A 17,576-nucleotide genomic window follows, 5' to 3' on the forward strand; every position below is an offset into this window, starting at 1 on the left:
GATGCTATAATTTCAGCCTTAATCTACAACATGAATTGTTACCTCCAGTTAAGCTTAACCACTTGCCATTCCCTTTACACACCTATTTTTTCCTGCCACAGTCCATTTCATCATGCTTATTTATTCATTTATTTATTTATTTATTTTTGCCTAGAATCATCTCCCTTATACACATTTTCCTTATAGTTCGAAACTTACATATTGTATTAAAGGTCATGTCAAAGCCATGGACACCAGAGGTACAGAGTACAGTTCTAGTAATTGTTTTTTAGTGTCTTGCTATTACTTCTATTTCCTTATAAGGAATCAAGGAGATTTGCTTCATGGGCCAAACTTTGACATACTAACCAGTGACCAGTCACAGGACCCTGCTTTTCCACTCACCCATTAGCAGTGAGTTTTTTGCTTCCACTGAATTCATCACTGTCTTTTTCAGGTACTGGTCTTGCCCTGATTTTTATTATATCAATTCTCTTCAGGTCCCCTGAAGCCCCTTACCCCAATGAAGACCATAGGTTTTCTGGCTACCCTGAAACTCTTCCATTCACTGATGAGTTCTAGTCATGAAGCCAGACATTTTGGATCATCTGTTCCCTCCCAGATCTGGCATCTCTGTTCCAGTCTCCAACTGCCACAAAAATGCAGTGAAATAGAGTTGCTGAAGGGGCTCTGTTCTTGCTCTGGAATAACTTTTGGACTTTTCTCTTTTCCAGTTATTTAAGATCCCACTCGTTTTCTACCTCTTCAGCAACATTTATAACATTGACTCAAAATGACCTGAAAGGTACTTGGTACATAGTGCAGGGTATAATATTACATCATTGGATTTTTAGGAATATTAAATAAAGAAGCTAGAAAAAAAATTTAGGCCGAAGTCACTAATTTCGAATTTTGTTCAAGCTCCATTACCATGAAAAAGCTTTTAAAAGGTGACTGTGTCCAGTGCTGCTTGAAATCCTACATACAAGAACTAACAAAGACACCACTGCTGTCCTTATAGAATGCCCAAGCTTATTAACTAGACCATTAGTACTATACTAAGCATAACGATGGCTCTCACTGTGTCGCTACAGCCTGTGCTGTGTCTTCAAAGAAGAGTTACTATTTAGTGAAATAACCTTTCAGTACATGAAAAACATTACCTTAGTAAGAAAATAGGCAAAGAATTATTTTAGGTTTTTTTTAATTGTTAATTTGGGTCTCATTTCATAAAATACTTTAGGAAATGTACATGCAGTCCAATTGCTAAATTACGTTCATCAAATTATAGCTTTTTTTAAAAAAAAGATTTTATTTATTTATTTGACAGAGATCACAAGTAGGCCGAGAGGCAGGCAGAGAGAGAGGAGGAAGCAGGCTCCCTGATGAGCAAAGAGCCTGATGCGGGACTTGATCCCAGGACCTTGAGATCATGACCTGAGCTGAAGGCAGAGGCTTACCCACTGAGTCACCCAGGCACCCCAGATTATAGGGCTTTTAAGTAAGAAAATTCCCACATGTATAACTTGAAAAGAAGAATTAATAATAGAGTATTTTTTAAAAAGATTTTATTTATTTATTTGAGAGAGAGAGAGCGAGTAGGGGGAGGGAGGAGAGGGAGAGGGACAAGCAGAGAGGTATTCACCTCAAAGTCAGATGTAACCATCTAAATACAAAGAGCCTCTTTCAATATTAAGATGAGAAGTATTTCAATTAAATTCCTGTCTGGATTATAAAGTACCATATGGCCATTTGAAACACATTTTAGAGAGAGAACTATTAACTTACTTAAATGATTGCTCATGGACAAGTTTAGAATCAAAAACTTAGAAATGGAAGTCCTTAGATATTGTATACATGATGAATATAAGACTGCAAAAGAGATGAAAAACTTTCCCAGAGTGACTTCCTATGTAGGAGTAAGGACCAGATATTGGTCTTTGTACTCGAGGCAAGTGTCCCTTTCTTGTGTCAGTGTTTCCATGTCAAAAATAGAAGATCCGTAAGAAACAAGAAGATCTGGAAAGTACTGCATGTGTGATAGCTCATTTAATCTAACATCGATATTAGGATAGCAAGGGTTAATTATTTTCTACTTTTATTATCAGAAATCTCTAAAAAACTAAGTAAATCCAGAAATAAAGCATTGGTTTTCTGCCTGTTCATCTAATCAGCCTCATAAAATAATGTATTCATTCTCATTACAATCTGGTATGAAGAACTTTATCGTAAATTAATGGTTGCATACTTTCACAACAACCAAAAAACAAACAAAACCCATCCACACAGTTTATTTGCTATCTTATGAAAAATGCAAACTGCACCTTTTCTAAATTGAGAACCTTTGCAAATCATTCCGATGTTCGTACCCTTCAAGTTTGAGATGGGAAGCTTCTCGGGGGAATGCCTCTGAAGAGGATTGCTTTGCTTATATTACATGTAATGTGCAGATGGCCAATTATTCCAGTTATGAATCTAGACTACTCTCCTTGAAGTAAAGAACAAACTAGATATTTTATCTGTCTCTTAGTTTGCTTTTCTTATGATATAGTTTATGGTTTGTTTCCAAATGTTCATGTTCTTGGAGTGCTTTAAGAAATGAAATAGTCTTAGACAAATGAGAAATAAAAAAAAATAGAAATATTTAGACTTTCAGGGAATGGGAAATTGGTTCTCATATAATCAATTATTCCTCTGAAATAGAATTCAGAAAATATTTGTCAACATCTGAATATTACCACTGCCATTGTATATCTAAATTTTCATTTAAAAATGACAAATTTGGGGCACCAGGGTGGCTCAGTGGGTTAAAGCCTCTGCCTTAGGCTCAGGTCATGATCCCAGGGTCCTGGGATGGAGCCTCGAATAGCATCAGGCTCTCTGCTCAGCAGGGAGCCTGCTTCCCTTCCTCTCTCCCTGCCTGCCTCTCTGCCTACTTATGATCGCTGTCTGTCAAATAAATAAATAAAATCTTTTAAAAATGACAAATTTGTAGATACAAATTCAGTGAGATAAAACCCTATGCCAAAGGAAGTGCTATTTCTTGAGTAGAAAGGATCAGATTACAAAAATGTAATCTGATTAATTATGGCCACCATCTACTTGAAATATATGAATGGACTTTGAAGTAATTTATCAGTGTGTTATAAAGTCATGAAAAACCATGTAAGTTATTTATAAAAATATATTCTCATAATTCTCTAAGTAATGATAAATTCAATTACAGGACACACCAGATATCAACTAACAATTTAATTAAATATTATGCTTATGTCCTATATACTGGCCAAAATGAAGCATATCACCTCACTTAACTGCATATTAATCAAAACTTTTTACTACAATAGTAAAAACTCTTCCTTAATTGAATGTTTGTTGCATAGCCACAAATATACAAATAATCCAAGCATATTTGTTTGAAGGGAGAAAATGATGATAGTTTATATTTTAAAGTCCTTTGCCCCAAATAATTTTTTTAAGATTTTATTTATTTATTTGAGAGAGAGAATTAGAGAGAGAGAGAGCATGATGGGAGAAGGGCCAGAGGGAAAAGAAGACTCCCCGTTGAGCAGGGAGACAGATGCTGGAATCTATCCTGGGACTCCAGGATCATGACCTGAGCCAAAAGCAGTTGCTTAACCAAATGAGCCACCCAGGTGCCCTCAAATAATTTTAATTTACCAATACAAATCTTGAACATCTAAACATTAAAAAAAATGTCTTTAGTATTGAGAAAAGTGGCTAGCTCCTTGTGAGCCTGTGTCATATTCATTATTAATAATTTTGAATAAGCTAACTGGAAAGAGAGAGTCCAGATTAAATTAACAAATATTAATATACATATTAACAATATTAACAGATTTTTCTTGTGTATTATTTTTTAAATAAAATTATATGGTCTTTTTTTTTAAATTTTTTTATTTATTTGAGAGAGAGAGCATGAGAGGCAGGAAGGTCAGAGGGAGAAGCAGACTCCCCATGGAGCTGGGAGCCTGATGCGGGACTCGATCCCGGGGCTCCGGGACCGTGACCCGAGCCGAAGGCAGTTGCTTAACCAACTGAGCCACCCAGGCGCCCCTGTATGGTCTTTTAATATTAGATTGTACAGACACTTTGCTTTATAAACGAGTGTATTACTTTCTATTCCCTTTATGACTTTTTGTAACACGTGAGTTAAGCAGTAAAATATTGTGATAATTACTATGGAATATGGCAATATGCTTAGCTTAAGAGAGGACCAATGAAATGAGGAGATGAGACCATCCGTGTCTTCAGTTTAAGGATTTTGTGATTGCAAGTTTTATATCATGAGTCATGAGTTTTATATTTATGATTAGACAGAACTAAATTATTCACTTGAACATTGGTCTGATCATTCATCCAAATGATGCTGCTTTTTACTGCGTAGTGGGCTAAGCCATGGGAATATAACAGTGAATCAGTTAAGAAGCTTATACTCTGGTCAGTGAACAAAAAATAAAAAGGAAATTAGAATGACTGCTGGGTGGCTCAGTGAGTTAAAGCCTTTGCTTTCTGCTCAGGTCATGATCCCAGCATCCTGGGACCGAGCCCCGCATTGGGCTCTCTGCTTGGCAGGGAGCCTGCTTCCCTTCCTCTCTCTCTGCCTGCCTGTCTGCCTACTTGTGATCGCTGTCTGTCAAATAAATAAATAAATAAATAAAATTTTTTAAAAAAGGAAATTAGAAAAAAGCAGTGTTTACCAAATATCTGAGCAAGGATTTACATGTGGGCATGTTAGTTTCCCAGAGTAAGTGACATACAAGAATTGGGTAAACTAGCGTTGGCCAACTTTTTTTTTTTTTTTTTTTTTAAGCGAGGGAGTTGGGGGAGGTGAGAGGGAGAAGGAGAGAGATGGAATCTTAAGCAGGCTCCATGCCCAATAGGGAGCGTGAGGTGGGGCTTGATCTTTTAACGCTGAGATCATGACCTGAGCCAAAATCAAGAGTCAGGCCCTTAACATACTGAGCTGCCCAGGCGCCCAACATTGGGCAGCTTTCAGACCTACAATTTATATTAGTTTGAGGGTAGGCAGGAAATAGTTGTTAATTAAAGAAATAGTAATTCATTCTAGTTATGAAAATTATCAGTGAAAACATCTTATACTGTAAAAATATACACATACGGGTATATGCGGCTATGTGTGTATGGATGTACGTATATATACACACATAGAGACACAGAGAACTCAAATGAGCTCCAAGAAATCTACATAGCACAACACATTTTTAAGTGTTAACAATTTCCTTTTTAATAATAACCTGAACAACACAGTACTGAATTTGACTATCTTGAGGGGAGATGGTGCTATTCATAACCAGCAGGCTATGAGATGCTGAAGTTATAAAAGACCAGTTGTATCTACAAGGACAACAAAATGACTAGCCAATTTAGCACACTGGTCATTTCTGGAAAATAACTGTAAATTTGGTGAGCTAAAATAAAAATGAAAGAACATTTGTGCCAGTTATTTAATGGTCTGATTTCTGTCAAAGTGGCAGTTCTCTGGAGAAAGTCAAATCAGGTATTCTGGGATAACATCACTGATATCAACTTGTTCCTTTGCCATCTGGGTCTTTTTACAAAAGTGCGGCACAAAATGTCTTTTTAAAAATCTCTGCTTTATAAACTCTCTGATTGCTTGGTTCGCTGGCAAGTAGGAAGTATTTACATTTTACATTTGTCAGTCTTCTACTATAATGAATTATAATACTTGAAAACCAAGGGGACAGAAAAAGAAGTCAAATCAGTTGGCTATTGTAATATTTATTCATGGCTGAAATAAAGTGCTTAGTGTAATTCTGATCTCGAATCACCAAATTTATCTTTGGGGAAAGGACAAAACAAAGAGAAGTGTTCCGAGTCCAACTTAAACTTGTTATTTAGTGATAGCATGCGAGAGCAGGCCTTGTTTCCCATTTTGAAAGAGTCTCTGAGAAAAACTGTTGATTGGGGGTTTATGGAGACAGTTAAAGGCTGTTGTCCTCTTTAATTTTGGGGAAGGTGAGCAAACACGAGCTACTATTTATTTATTTTTCTTCTTCATCCTGATTTTTATTATCTTCTTTGCCGTGAAAATCATGTAAATTGTGCTGTGGAGAAATATATAATGATTTAGGCCAGTGCTTATCAAATGTGCATAGGAATCACCTGGGGATCTTGTTAAACTACAGATCTAGATTCAGAAGGTCAGGGGTGGAGTTTCAGATTCTGCATTGCTAAGGAGCTCCTAGACTATGCCTGTGCTGCTTGTCCAAGGACTACACATGCTGAATAGAAAGAGTCTGTAGAATCTATGCTTCCCTCATGTAGCAGGATCTTGGTTTACACACACTGCTCTAGCGGTTGAGTTCCACTCCTCAGCTTAGAAACTGTACTATCCTTTCCAGTGACAGCATGTTATCATCACTGATCCATTCAAGGCTCCTCTTGCTTTATTTGCCAGCATTATTATTATTTTTTACCTTATTTCACTTCTTGGTGCATTAATCTGAGGATCCCAGTGTCTAAGATTTCTGGTTTCTGAAGACTTACCTTTTTTGATATTCTTTGGGTAATCGATGCTTGGGTGTATGCACTTCTTCAGCTGAATTTAAAAGAATTCCATTTTGCCATACAAAAAGAGCAGCTGTCGGGTAATAGAGTGTTCATGCTTTCTTTAGACACCTAACCAGGTATGATTGAAGAGGGCATCAACAATTTGAAAAAGCGTAATGAAAAGCCTACTAAATATGTGCAATTAGAAAACTTCTCACTTATTTTTAAACCTCATTTCTTCTAAGTTTCATCCACTGTGGTTCAGGCTGTCAGCCTCTAAGGTAATACCCTTTTTATTTCATGAAGTCCAAGTAATGAAGGCCATTCAGTGCCACCTTGTTATTCGAGTATAGTAGATGGGATGAAAATCTTGTAGAGTAAAATTGTTTATACATTACATTTCACAGAGTGAGTCAGTGATGAAGTCAGACTTGGGCCTCTATGTCCTGTTTCCTCTTTCCACTACATGCATGTAGTCTTGTGTCTGGGAATTGGATTATTGGTGGCATGGATTGATCTGGATCTTTATTTGGATTGCAACAAGTACATAAAGAAAGAGAGAACTGTCTACTAAAAAAAAAAAAAAAAAAAAAAAAAAGGTTATTGTCAGTCTTTAGTACATATAAACAATGAAACAGGGCATGATATCTATGTTATAATCTTAAAGTTGAAGTGCTATGGCGGCTGGGTGACTCAGTTAAGTGTTTCCCTTCGGTTCAGGTCATGATGCTTGGGTCCTGGGATAGAGTCCCACGTCTTACTCCCTGCTCAGCACTGAGTCTGTTTTTCCCTTTCCCTCTGCCCCCCCCCCACCATGATCTCACTCTCTCTTCCCCGCTCTCTCTCAAAACAATAAAATCTTTAAAAAAAATAAAATAAAAGCTGCAGAGCTAAGAGGTAATGTCAACATCTTTTCTGTATGGTGTCCTTTCCATCAGGTACACAATCTGCCTGATTTTCAACACATACCTTATAGTTCATAAATGTGTTTTAAAATATAAATGAATAAAAATGGTGTATGTATTTGCTCTTATTCAAAGCCTCTTAATAATGCAAGAAAATAAAATTCTCAACTCTTCTTCAATAAATGAGTTAAAAAATAACATTTATACATAATTTAATCTTAGTATACTGTAAAGTCCTGCTTTTACTATCTGCTCTCAAAGTGAACTGTTTGTCAAACTTCCATTAAGCTGAAGGTGAAAAATTAATGAACCACTTCAGATATTTCAAAATTAATGCAAGTCTATTAGTCATTCAGAAAAAAAAAATAAAGGCAAAGATTTAAGTACATTCAATTAGGGTTTAGGGTTCACTCATATTTAACTTTTAAATATATTGTTTCATACGCCTGATAGAGAATTATAGAAAAAATGCAATTATTGATTGTTTCATTAACAGATAAATACATCTCAGATTATTTTAATTATAGAGATAGTATTTTTTTTTCACATAAAAGATAATGTTACAGCAAGGTTAACCAGTGAGTTGATGGGGATAGATTTTTTTTTTTTAAAGATTTTATTATTTATTTATTTGACAGACAGAGGTCACAAGTAGGCAGAGAGGCAGGCAGAGAGAGACAGAAAGAGGAGGACGCAGGCTCCCCGCTGAGCAGAGAGCCCTATGTGGGGCTTGATCTCAGAACCTGAGATCATGACCTGAGATCATGACCTGAGATCATGACCTGAGCCAAAGGCAGAGGCTTTAAACCACTGAGCCACCCAGGCGCCCCCCCGCTTTTTTAAAAAAGATTTTATTATTTATTTATTTGGGGGGTAGATGGGTTTTGAAAATCTATGTAATATGTCCGCTATGGGAGGGCAGTGAGCTGGAGAAAAGGCACAAATGTATAGCAAGTGCAGGATTAATAAAATTATAATTTATTCTTTAGTTGTACGCTTGTTCCATCTTCAAGGCACTCGGAAAACCAGTGAGATAGTGGCATTGAAACTATTTTTCAAAGAACTGCTGATCCTGTTGTGTTCCTGTCCTTGTACTTGGCATTGTGTGTTATGCAGTGATGGAGAAGACTTGGTTTTTTCTTCAAGGAATTTATTTATTTATTTATTAAAGATTTTATTTATTTATTTGACAGACAGAGATCACAAGTAGGCAGAAAGGCAGGCAGAGAGAGAGGAAGGGAAGCAGGCTCCCTGCTGAGCAGAGAGCCCAATGCGGAGCTCCATCCCAGGACCCTGAGATCACGACCTGAGCCAAAGGCAGAGGCTTCCTGTGGCTGATAACCCACTGAGCCACCCAGGCGCCCCATCTTCAAGGAATTTAGAGTTTAAAGAGGAGATACAAGGTGATAAAGTGATAAGTATGAAATGTAATGATAATGTTAATTAGAAACGAAAAAACACCACAAAAAAGCACTGAAATACCACATAGTGAGAAGAGGGCAACAGAGAAAGCTTCATGTAGAAAGTGGCTTTTGAGTTGGGTTTCGGAGGAAGTGTGAAGTTCAGACAGTGTGATGCATGCGAATAGCTAGTAAAGGGAAGGGGTGGCTTTTGCAACAACATGGAGGGCGTACTTTACAGATTATGTGGGAGAACAGCTTATGTGTCAGCATAAAATGTATGGAGACGAACGATAGGAAATAACCTTCACACTGCAAGGTCTGAGATTGTGAAGAGCCTTGAATGGCAAACCAGAGTCCACCATTTGATCAGGAGAGGGGTGAGATCATGAAGCATTTTAAGAAGTTTCATTTTGTGTTGGTAATGTATCAGGACCTAACGTCCATGAAAAGATCAAAATAGCAGATTGCACATTTCTCATAAATACTATCTCACCGTCCCATATACACTAGAGCTCCTGTACGTAATGGCCGACAGAGAAAATCCATTCTGTAGTAGAAAATCAATCTTCTCAGAGTAAGAGGGGTATATCGGAGCTTTGCAGCTGGTGTGTTGAGGGACACCATCTATGCCGTGAGATATTAACCACTATGGCAACCTGGAGCAGCAGAGACTCAGGGCTGGTTACCAGAGGCTGATAACAGCTTCCTTGATGTGTGAAAATTCCCTTCAGTTTTTCTCAGTGAGCTGAATGGCATCTTGTGCTGTGTGAGCCCTGCAGGGCCTGACTTGGGGGCATGCAATGTCAACCATTGCACAGGCCCCCATTCAGAAGGGCCTCCCTTGATTAAATGCTCCGCTATTACTGTCTCAAAATTCTTTTTGAACAGGAAACCCCACATTGTCATTTTGCTCTGGGCCCTGCAAATTATACGGCCACTCTTGCTCCTATGACATGAAAATGGCTAGGAAGCAATGAACTACACTGTGGTCAAAATGCATTGTCATATATCCATATAAAAGGGGTTACTGGATTACGCAACGAGCACCGTGCTTACATAACAGAACTGATCCTGAGCTTAAATGTTTATTATTCTTTCTTCAAGCTATGACTGCTATGGTTGCCATAGGCTCAAGCTAAATATCTTTTTTTTTTTTTTTTTTTTTTTTTTTTTTTTTAGCCTTGTGGTTTTCCAGATGATAAATTAAGAAAACACTTCTGTAACATATTTTCTCATTTATAATCTGCCTCCTGGAGCCTGGATACCAGTCTGGTTGGCTCTGCACCCCCTGCAGTCCTATCAAATTAAATTCTGAGAAAACCTTCGGCAATTGTTTTCCCTAATAAAAGTTCTGAAAAATAAAGCTCTGTGTTCACAGACGTTTTGGCTGCTTGAGAGAGTCATTCCATTGTGTATTTCCTCTCTGAGTCAGTATAAATATATCAGCTGAATACGTATGTTTTTAGTTCTTAAGCACAGTTTGGTTTATTCTCTCTATCCTCTTTACTCTGAGTACTTACGGATTTTTCTTTTACTTCTGTTACATAGTTTTCTCTCCTTATTTTTATTTAACTTTTGTCTTTCTTCAAGTTAGAGACGAATCTATTCAAATAATTTACAAAGTTAGTTTACAAAAATCTCATCTTCTCCCCTCCTTCCCTATATTTTCTCTTTCTTCTCTCTCCCAAAGGCAAACGCTCGATCTATTTCAGTACTTTTTGTCATTCTCTGCATTTTATATTTACCTCTCTATATCAAAAAACATGTTTATGAGTCGATTTCATTTCTTCAGTTTTATTTATTACCACTATGGATGATAAGGATTTAGTTTGCTTTCACAAGTCTCCATGGGTCATCACCCCTGACTTGTCCCTTTTTTTTTTTTCCCAAGAGTATCATTTTGTGTGTGTGTGTGTATGTGTGTGTGTGTGAGTCATTATGTATATTATTAAGACTATGTAAATATTATTCACATTGTATGATGATTACATTTCTTTTTTGAACAACTTTTTGCTCCCTCTGAAGCTAAAAGTTGTCTACTGGTTAGATTTCTGATTTTTCTATGTATTTAGAAACTGCTCAGGTGCTAACTGTCTGATCTCTACTGTAAATATTCTCTCAATACATTAGCACACATCTGTTTTTCCATTTTCCTTGTCTTCCTGGCGACGTCCCTCCCTGAGCCTCCTGACCTCTTTACTCTTCTACTCATAAGCTCTGATGCATGTGTGCCCTTTTGGGATTGTCCTTGGCTAAGGGTGCCTACTTGAGAATGGCAAAGTTAAGTTCATTTTTAAATTCTGTGTAAGGATGGGGTTTATTGATTGATGGACTTTAACATAGGATGTCTCTGGTGAGGTGTTTTATTGTAAGCTTCCAGATTTTCAGTATTTTTATATAGTCTTCAATGACCTGGTCATATTTACTACAAGTGAACGTCCTATTGCCCTACCTAGAAGGAAGGATTCTGGGCACCAAGACAGTAAAACATTTGATGAGTCTCTGCAATTATAAGACCATTCCATTTAAATATGAGATACCCCCACCTTCACTGTGTCTGGTGTCTCCCTCTCTATTCAGCATTCCCTTGCACTTTTCTGAGGGAGTGGGGGGGAAGAATAGACACTCTTTGATTGAAGGCATGAATGACCACTTCAGGAGGAGGGAGGCCTTCACAATCAGAATTTCATCAAATTCTCCTGTTTTCCCCCTCCTTTACCCATATGTTTTTGTTGTTGTTGTTGTTGTTGTTTTTAAGGTTTTATTTATTTATTAGAGAATGAGAGAGAGAGATCATGAGCAGCAGGGAAAGATACAGGGACAAGCAGACTCCCTGCTGAGCAGGTACACTCCCTCCCCACCCCCCCCACCGCACTCCCCACACCCAAGTCCCAGTGTGGGACTTGATCCCAGGTCCCTGGGATCATGACCTAAGTCGAAGGCAGCACATCACCAACTTAGCCACCAAGGTGCCCTCCTTTACCCATATTTTAATAGGTAGGTGCTGTGACCATTTCCCAAGCCTTTTGGGTTCTATGGTACAAACTACATTGCTTCTCAGCTTACTCTCTGCTCGCTTAGGTTTTGGTCTCTTTGGGTCTGTTACATCAATTGACGCTTAGGTATCTGCTCTCTGGCTTTTAGAATCTTACTGCTATTGTCCCTTCTCTAGGTCAGCCCTTGTGGATTTACACTCTTTTATTCCTTTGTTGTCATTCCAGTGGAGTCCTGTAGGAGAATGGAAGGAGATGTGTGTACAATCTGCCATCATTCTCTAGGATACATAATAGTATTTGGACTGAAGTACCTCAGATCATCTTTAATAAGTAGAGTATAACTAAGGAATAAACAAATGAACTCCGATAAGCATATGGTTCATATTTTAAATACTCATTACAAAAAATGTCTCTTGAAGTGTTTTTAATTTCTGTTGGCTAAGGTTTCTGTTCCCTTCTCTTTTTGATCCAGATGGAAGCTTTAGACAAAACCGATCAAACCTCACGTCTCTGCTAGTTCAGCCCATCTCGGCGTCTCTCGTGGAGAAACTGATCTCTTCTCCAAACAGCAGAGCCCAAACTGGTGTTTGTAGCCCTCTAGAACTTCCAAATAATGGTAAAGTATTTCATGTCTTTCTGTGTACTGTATAGTTTTTGTAAGAACTGTGATCGTTTTTAATCTCTTGAATTGATATGTTTAGAATTATTCCTTAAAAAAAAAATGCATTTTTTAAGGAATAATTCTAAACATATAAAAAAAAATGCATTTTTTTTTTTTTTTTTTGATGAGGTGAGCATTTATTTCTCATCTCTGGCTCTTAAGGGACGTTTTTGGAAAGTAATTTTGATAAAGTCTGAGACTTGATCAAACTGAGAGATGTTAAAAAAAGGGGAGAAGCAGAAAGCATTTTAAACTGTAGCAAAGAAAAGCAGCTTTACAAATAAAGCATTTTGTGCATTCACGAAAATCTGCTTAACAGAGCTTCCTCGTTTCAGCTTCAGCAGTCTGCTTGGCTGCCAAGATTCTGTGGATAGCAGTCAGCTATCTGGGGTATGAAGTCTTTTAGTAGAAAGCATTAAAGCCTAATTCCTGCGATTGACTAAAAAATCCCTGTGTCTTTACGCATCATCGCCTGAGAGATGCCTCTTGCACCACGGAACGGTTTGTCTGGCCTTGTTGGAACACACCGGATAAAACTGAAGTAGTTAAGCTGCCTGTGGTGGGGTGCAAGCCACAGGCTGCATCTTAGGTCTGCCTCCAGCCGCAGCATTAGAGTCCTGATGAAGAGACTCTCTTTACATACTGTTCAATTTGGATCTAGTCATTGTAAAATTCAACCGAGGACTCTTGTTTCTGCATCCAGGCCTGGAGGCTCAACGACCCAGATTTTATCTCTTCTGCTTTTCTCTTGACAACAAAAGCATTAAAAAAAAAAAAATGTTTTGAAGACACCTAAAAGAAACCCCAAACCTGAATACATACAGGATTGCCCTCTGTTAGAGAGGCATGCATACTTTGCAAAGCCCAATCAATTGAGTGCCTCCTAAACTGATTATTGATTGAGCCACTAGGATATATGGAAAACACTGATAAGCCTGGGTCCTCAAAGCTGGAAAGAAGTCTTTGAGGAGCTTTTTGTTTTGTTTTGTTTTGTTTTGTTTTATTGTCTTTTATTTTGAGGCTTACAAATTGATCGTGAACTCTATTAAAATATGTGAAGAACGCTATAATAATACTTTAGTTGTAAGGAACGCTCTGGAGTTCTGAGACCAGATTTAATTAACTGGTTACTTCAATAAATATTCAGAGCCCCTGATGTGGTCCAGCCACTGTCCTGCCCTCAGTAAGCTGATAGTCCGCGTACTGGCTCCATGACTGCTCATACAGCATCATACAGCTGCTATTTCTGGATCTACAGAAGGTTATCTAACCTACTATCTCAGGTTGATCTGAGAATCAAGTTATGATATATGTCTCAGTACTTTTGCATACTGTAAAATGTTATATTAGCAATTGTCTTTCTAACCAAAGAACTTTATCAGTTTCCTCCACAGTATGTTCAATATCTGTTTAATAATGTCATAGCTAAGCAAAATGGCACCCCATAGCTATATCTTTACAGTAAGTTACAACATGTATAAAGCTTAGAAGAAAGAATGAGATGTGCCCTGAAACCTGTTTTACAACTCCATTTTTAAAAAAAAATTTATTTATTTGACAGAGAGAAATCACAACTAGGCAGAGAGGCAGGCAGAGAGAGAGGAGGAAGGAGGCACCCTGCGGAGCAGAGAGCCCGATGAGAGGCTGGATCCCAGGACCCTGGGATCATGACCTGAGCCAAAGGCAGAGACTTTAACCCACTGAGCCACCCAGGTGCCCCTACAACTCCATTTTTAAAAAAACAACAAGAGGGGCGCCTGGGCATCTCAGTGGGTTAAGCTTCTGTCTTCAGCTTAGGTCATGATCTTAAGGTCCGGGGATCGAGCCTCACATCGGGCTCTCTGGTCGGTGGGGAGCCTGCTTTCCCCTCTCTCTCTGCCTGCCTCTCTGTCTACTTGTAATCTCTCTCTGTCAAATAAATAAATACAATCTTTTTTTTTTAATACAAGATAAGCCTGCTTTTGTAAGGAATTATGCCATATCAAATTTTCCTCATGGATATAGTAGCTATTATTGTTTTTAGAAAAATTTGTAGATGTGGGTGTTTCATGTTTAACATGCCTGTGGTGGGGTGCAAGCCACAGGCTGCATCTTCGGAGTGCCTTAGGAAAGGCACTCCTTTCATCATCTTTTAAAGTGCAGGGTATTAACATTTAGATTTCCCAAATAGTGATGGAGCAGTATGAGTTGTTAAATTTAAATGAATCTTAAATGTAGGGTAACACGTCTCTACCCATAATGTTTTGGATAATAATACTTATGATAGCCAAGATAAATTAATTAGCTTATAAATTTTCTCATAAATACATTATTTGCTCATTCTGATATATATCAGGATGGGACATGGAAAGGATACAGAATGAAATGCTATATTTTGGAGCAATAAGAGCAATGCTTATAGTTTATAGAATAAAAATAATGTAAGACATAGTTATATCTTATTGTGGAATTTTCTTTTTCTTGAGCCTCAGTATAAAAAAATTTTCACAGAAAAGTTAGGCAGGAGTACATTAAAAATATGTGTACAAATCAACTAATTATTTATTATACCCATTTAATCCTTTGTATATAACAAATCCAAATTCTTTATCATCCAAGCAAGAGTATAGTGGAATTTTAACATCCATTTGCCTCCCCACCCCCTTTGGAACTATTGCCCAAACTTCCCAGTAGTGTGAATATGTTTGGCCACATCCCAGACTCTAGAAATAGATCCTTATTAGCTCAAGTCTGTTGGCATATCACAGGATGATCTTGGCCAAACAGTGCCAAGACTTGATTTTTGGAATTTATTTGAGCAATGACTCACTTTAACAGTATAGCTGAAAGAAAAAGCCTTTAGCCTTTTTGGTAACTTCTTTGGAACCTTGAGAGTATAGCCCACCTGAAAATGGACCAACACAAGGAAGGTACAAGTGAATAATGGGGGGTGGGGAATAGAAAATCTTCTCCACATCATCCAAGCCTTAAAGCTTTGTCTGAAGGTGAACCAACTGAACTGGCCATGTATATGAGTCAACAATTCCCTGCCCACCCCACTTTTTTTTCTAATCTATGTTGGATTTTTAGTTTCTTGCAAAAAAAAAAAAAAGCTAACTAAAACAGATCATGAAACTTAAACTAAACAAGAGTATTTAATATCTTCATTCATGAAATAGGTTCAACAAAATGAAGTAGAGAGCAAAGTATTTATACAGAAAGTCCTGAGAGGATGAAGACTTGTTTGAGGGATAGAAAAAGAAGCAGGAAAAAAGGTCTTGATATAGCAAGACTTACACACACACACACACACACACACAAATGGGTTGATCAGATAACTGCATATTGACTGTATTTTATTTTCCATGATCTTGTCTTACTTTTTGCAGGCCTTACCTGTTGATCTAATAAGTTACCAGTCTTTGTCCTTGAGAATCAACCAAAACATGGGAATTTGAGTTTTCAATTGTCAGTCTGAGTTTGTGATTAAAAACGATGAATATAGTGGAAAAAGGTGAGGGAGGAGCTTAAAATCCATTACTTAAGGCAAAAATTTAAAATGAATCGAGTTAAAAGAAACATCTTTAATATGTTTGATGAATCACTTTTGATTAATAGAAAAATGGCTATTTCTATGTGTCATCAGTGAGACAAGTTTTTACATAAGTAGATTTGGATCATCTCTTCAAATGGAGAAATAAATAAATAAATATATAATTTCCCTGGTCAGAATTATATATATTCTTTGATGAAATTTACTCTAATTAGAATAATATAGTGAGGTCTGTTATTTCATATGTATTTTGAAGATTCATATTTCTAATTTGTAACAGTTACTTAAAAGTACTCATTATCATTTCTTGAGTAGAGATTTAAAAAGACGTATTAAACATATTGCCCAAAAATTGAAGTTCAACTAAAATCTATTGGCAAATAGCAAATTTTAGCTTTTCAGGAAATGTTCATTAACAAGAAATGTTACTAGTACAGTTGAATTCAGCATTATTTTTTGTTACATAGGAAACTAATCAACCTGTTCAGAGTAGTCCTAACATTGCTACGTGTGAGAAGATCCAGGAGTGCATTTTGTTTTTCTGGTTAAAGTGTCTCAGTAGATACATCAAGCAAATAACAGACTGGTGTGGAAATGATATGATATGGCCTTTTTTGTGCTCTAGGAAAAATAATTCCTCAGAAGGCCTAAAAAGAAAATATAAGAAAATTACAAACTAATAGAGTAGGTTTTAATAACTTCCAGCCATGAATGTGGAGGAAAGTATTTGGAAGAACATTTGAAAATTTTAATTTGTTTAGACAACTTCTATGTAGTATGCATATGGAGGCAGTGGCCACTTTTTATTCCAAAAATTCAGTGAGTTAGAATACTTTTGCAATCAGTGTCATGACAAATGTTAGAAGTCACTAAACTGTGCAATGGTGACACCTCAATTTTATGGCTCTTCAAGCAGCAAGTTGCACAGTGAACCTAGGAGTCTGAGCTGGAAGCTGATAGCAGAGTAATCCGTAGAACTAAAGATCAGCCTTCATGAGCTCCCAGTCTGAAGTCCTTGGACAAAAGGGAAAAAAGCTTCAGATATGACTTTGAAGGACTACTCATCAAGGGTCTTAAACAGAGTGAACATAGGTGGGAAACCTATTGTCCAAAGTCCGCAGAAAGTACAGTCAATTCTCTGTTTCCTGGGGAGTGCAGGTTGGGTTTACCAAGGGTGACACAGATCTGTCATTCACCCGAACTTCTCATGTTTCCAGCTTTCTGTCTTGACAGTTTTGATTTTCAGAAATGATTCAACTTAGATTCAGTCTAGAGTTATGTTTGTTTGTTAAAAGACCTAAAGACAACCTGAGATGTATACTCTTCGGCAGAATTAGTTTAACAAGTGTTTTCGGATTCCCAGTGTTTCTCAGCAGTTTTTATTGTTTCCTGTATTCTTGTCATATAATTTCTCAAGTACCTGTCACTTCTTTCAAATTAAAAAATCTTCAACTAAACTTCGTAGCTGATGTATGTGATAAACTCCATTAGAGCATACCCTATCCTTATAGATTGATGGTCCTCTTTATGTCGTGGGCTAGTTGA

General features: G+C 37.3%; 1 protein-coding gene across 3 annotated transcripts in view; it reads left to right on the forward strand.

Moving 5' to 3' along the window:
• NAALADL2 (N-acetylated alpha-linked acidic dipeptidase like 2) overlaps positions 1–17,576 on the forward strand; it is a 1,286,203-nt gene that overhangs the window by 918,273 nt on the left and 350,354 nt on the right. For all 3 annotated transcript variants that reach the window (XM_044251814.1, XM_044251815.1, XM_044251812.1), the window contains one exon: positions 12,311–12,454. In XM_044251814.1, coding sequence (XP_044107749.1) covers positions 12,311–12,454 — 144 coding nt within the window. The remainder of the gene's footprint in view (positions 1–12,310; positions 12,455–17,576) is intronic.

The sequence above is a fragment of the Neovison vison genome, chromosome 6 (assembly GCF_020171115.1).
Source record: "Neovison vison isolate M4711 chromosome 6, ASM_NN_V1, whole genome shotgun sequence".
In the NCBI taxonomy this organism is placed as follows: domain Eukaryota; kingdom Metazoa; phylum Chordata; class Mammalia; order Carnivora; family Mustelidae; genus Neogale; species Neogale vison.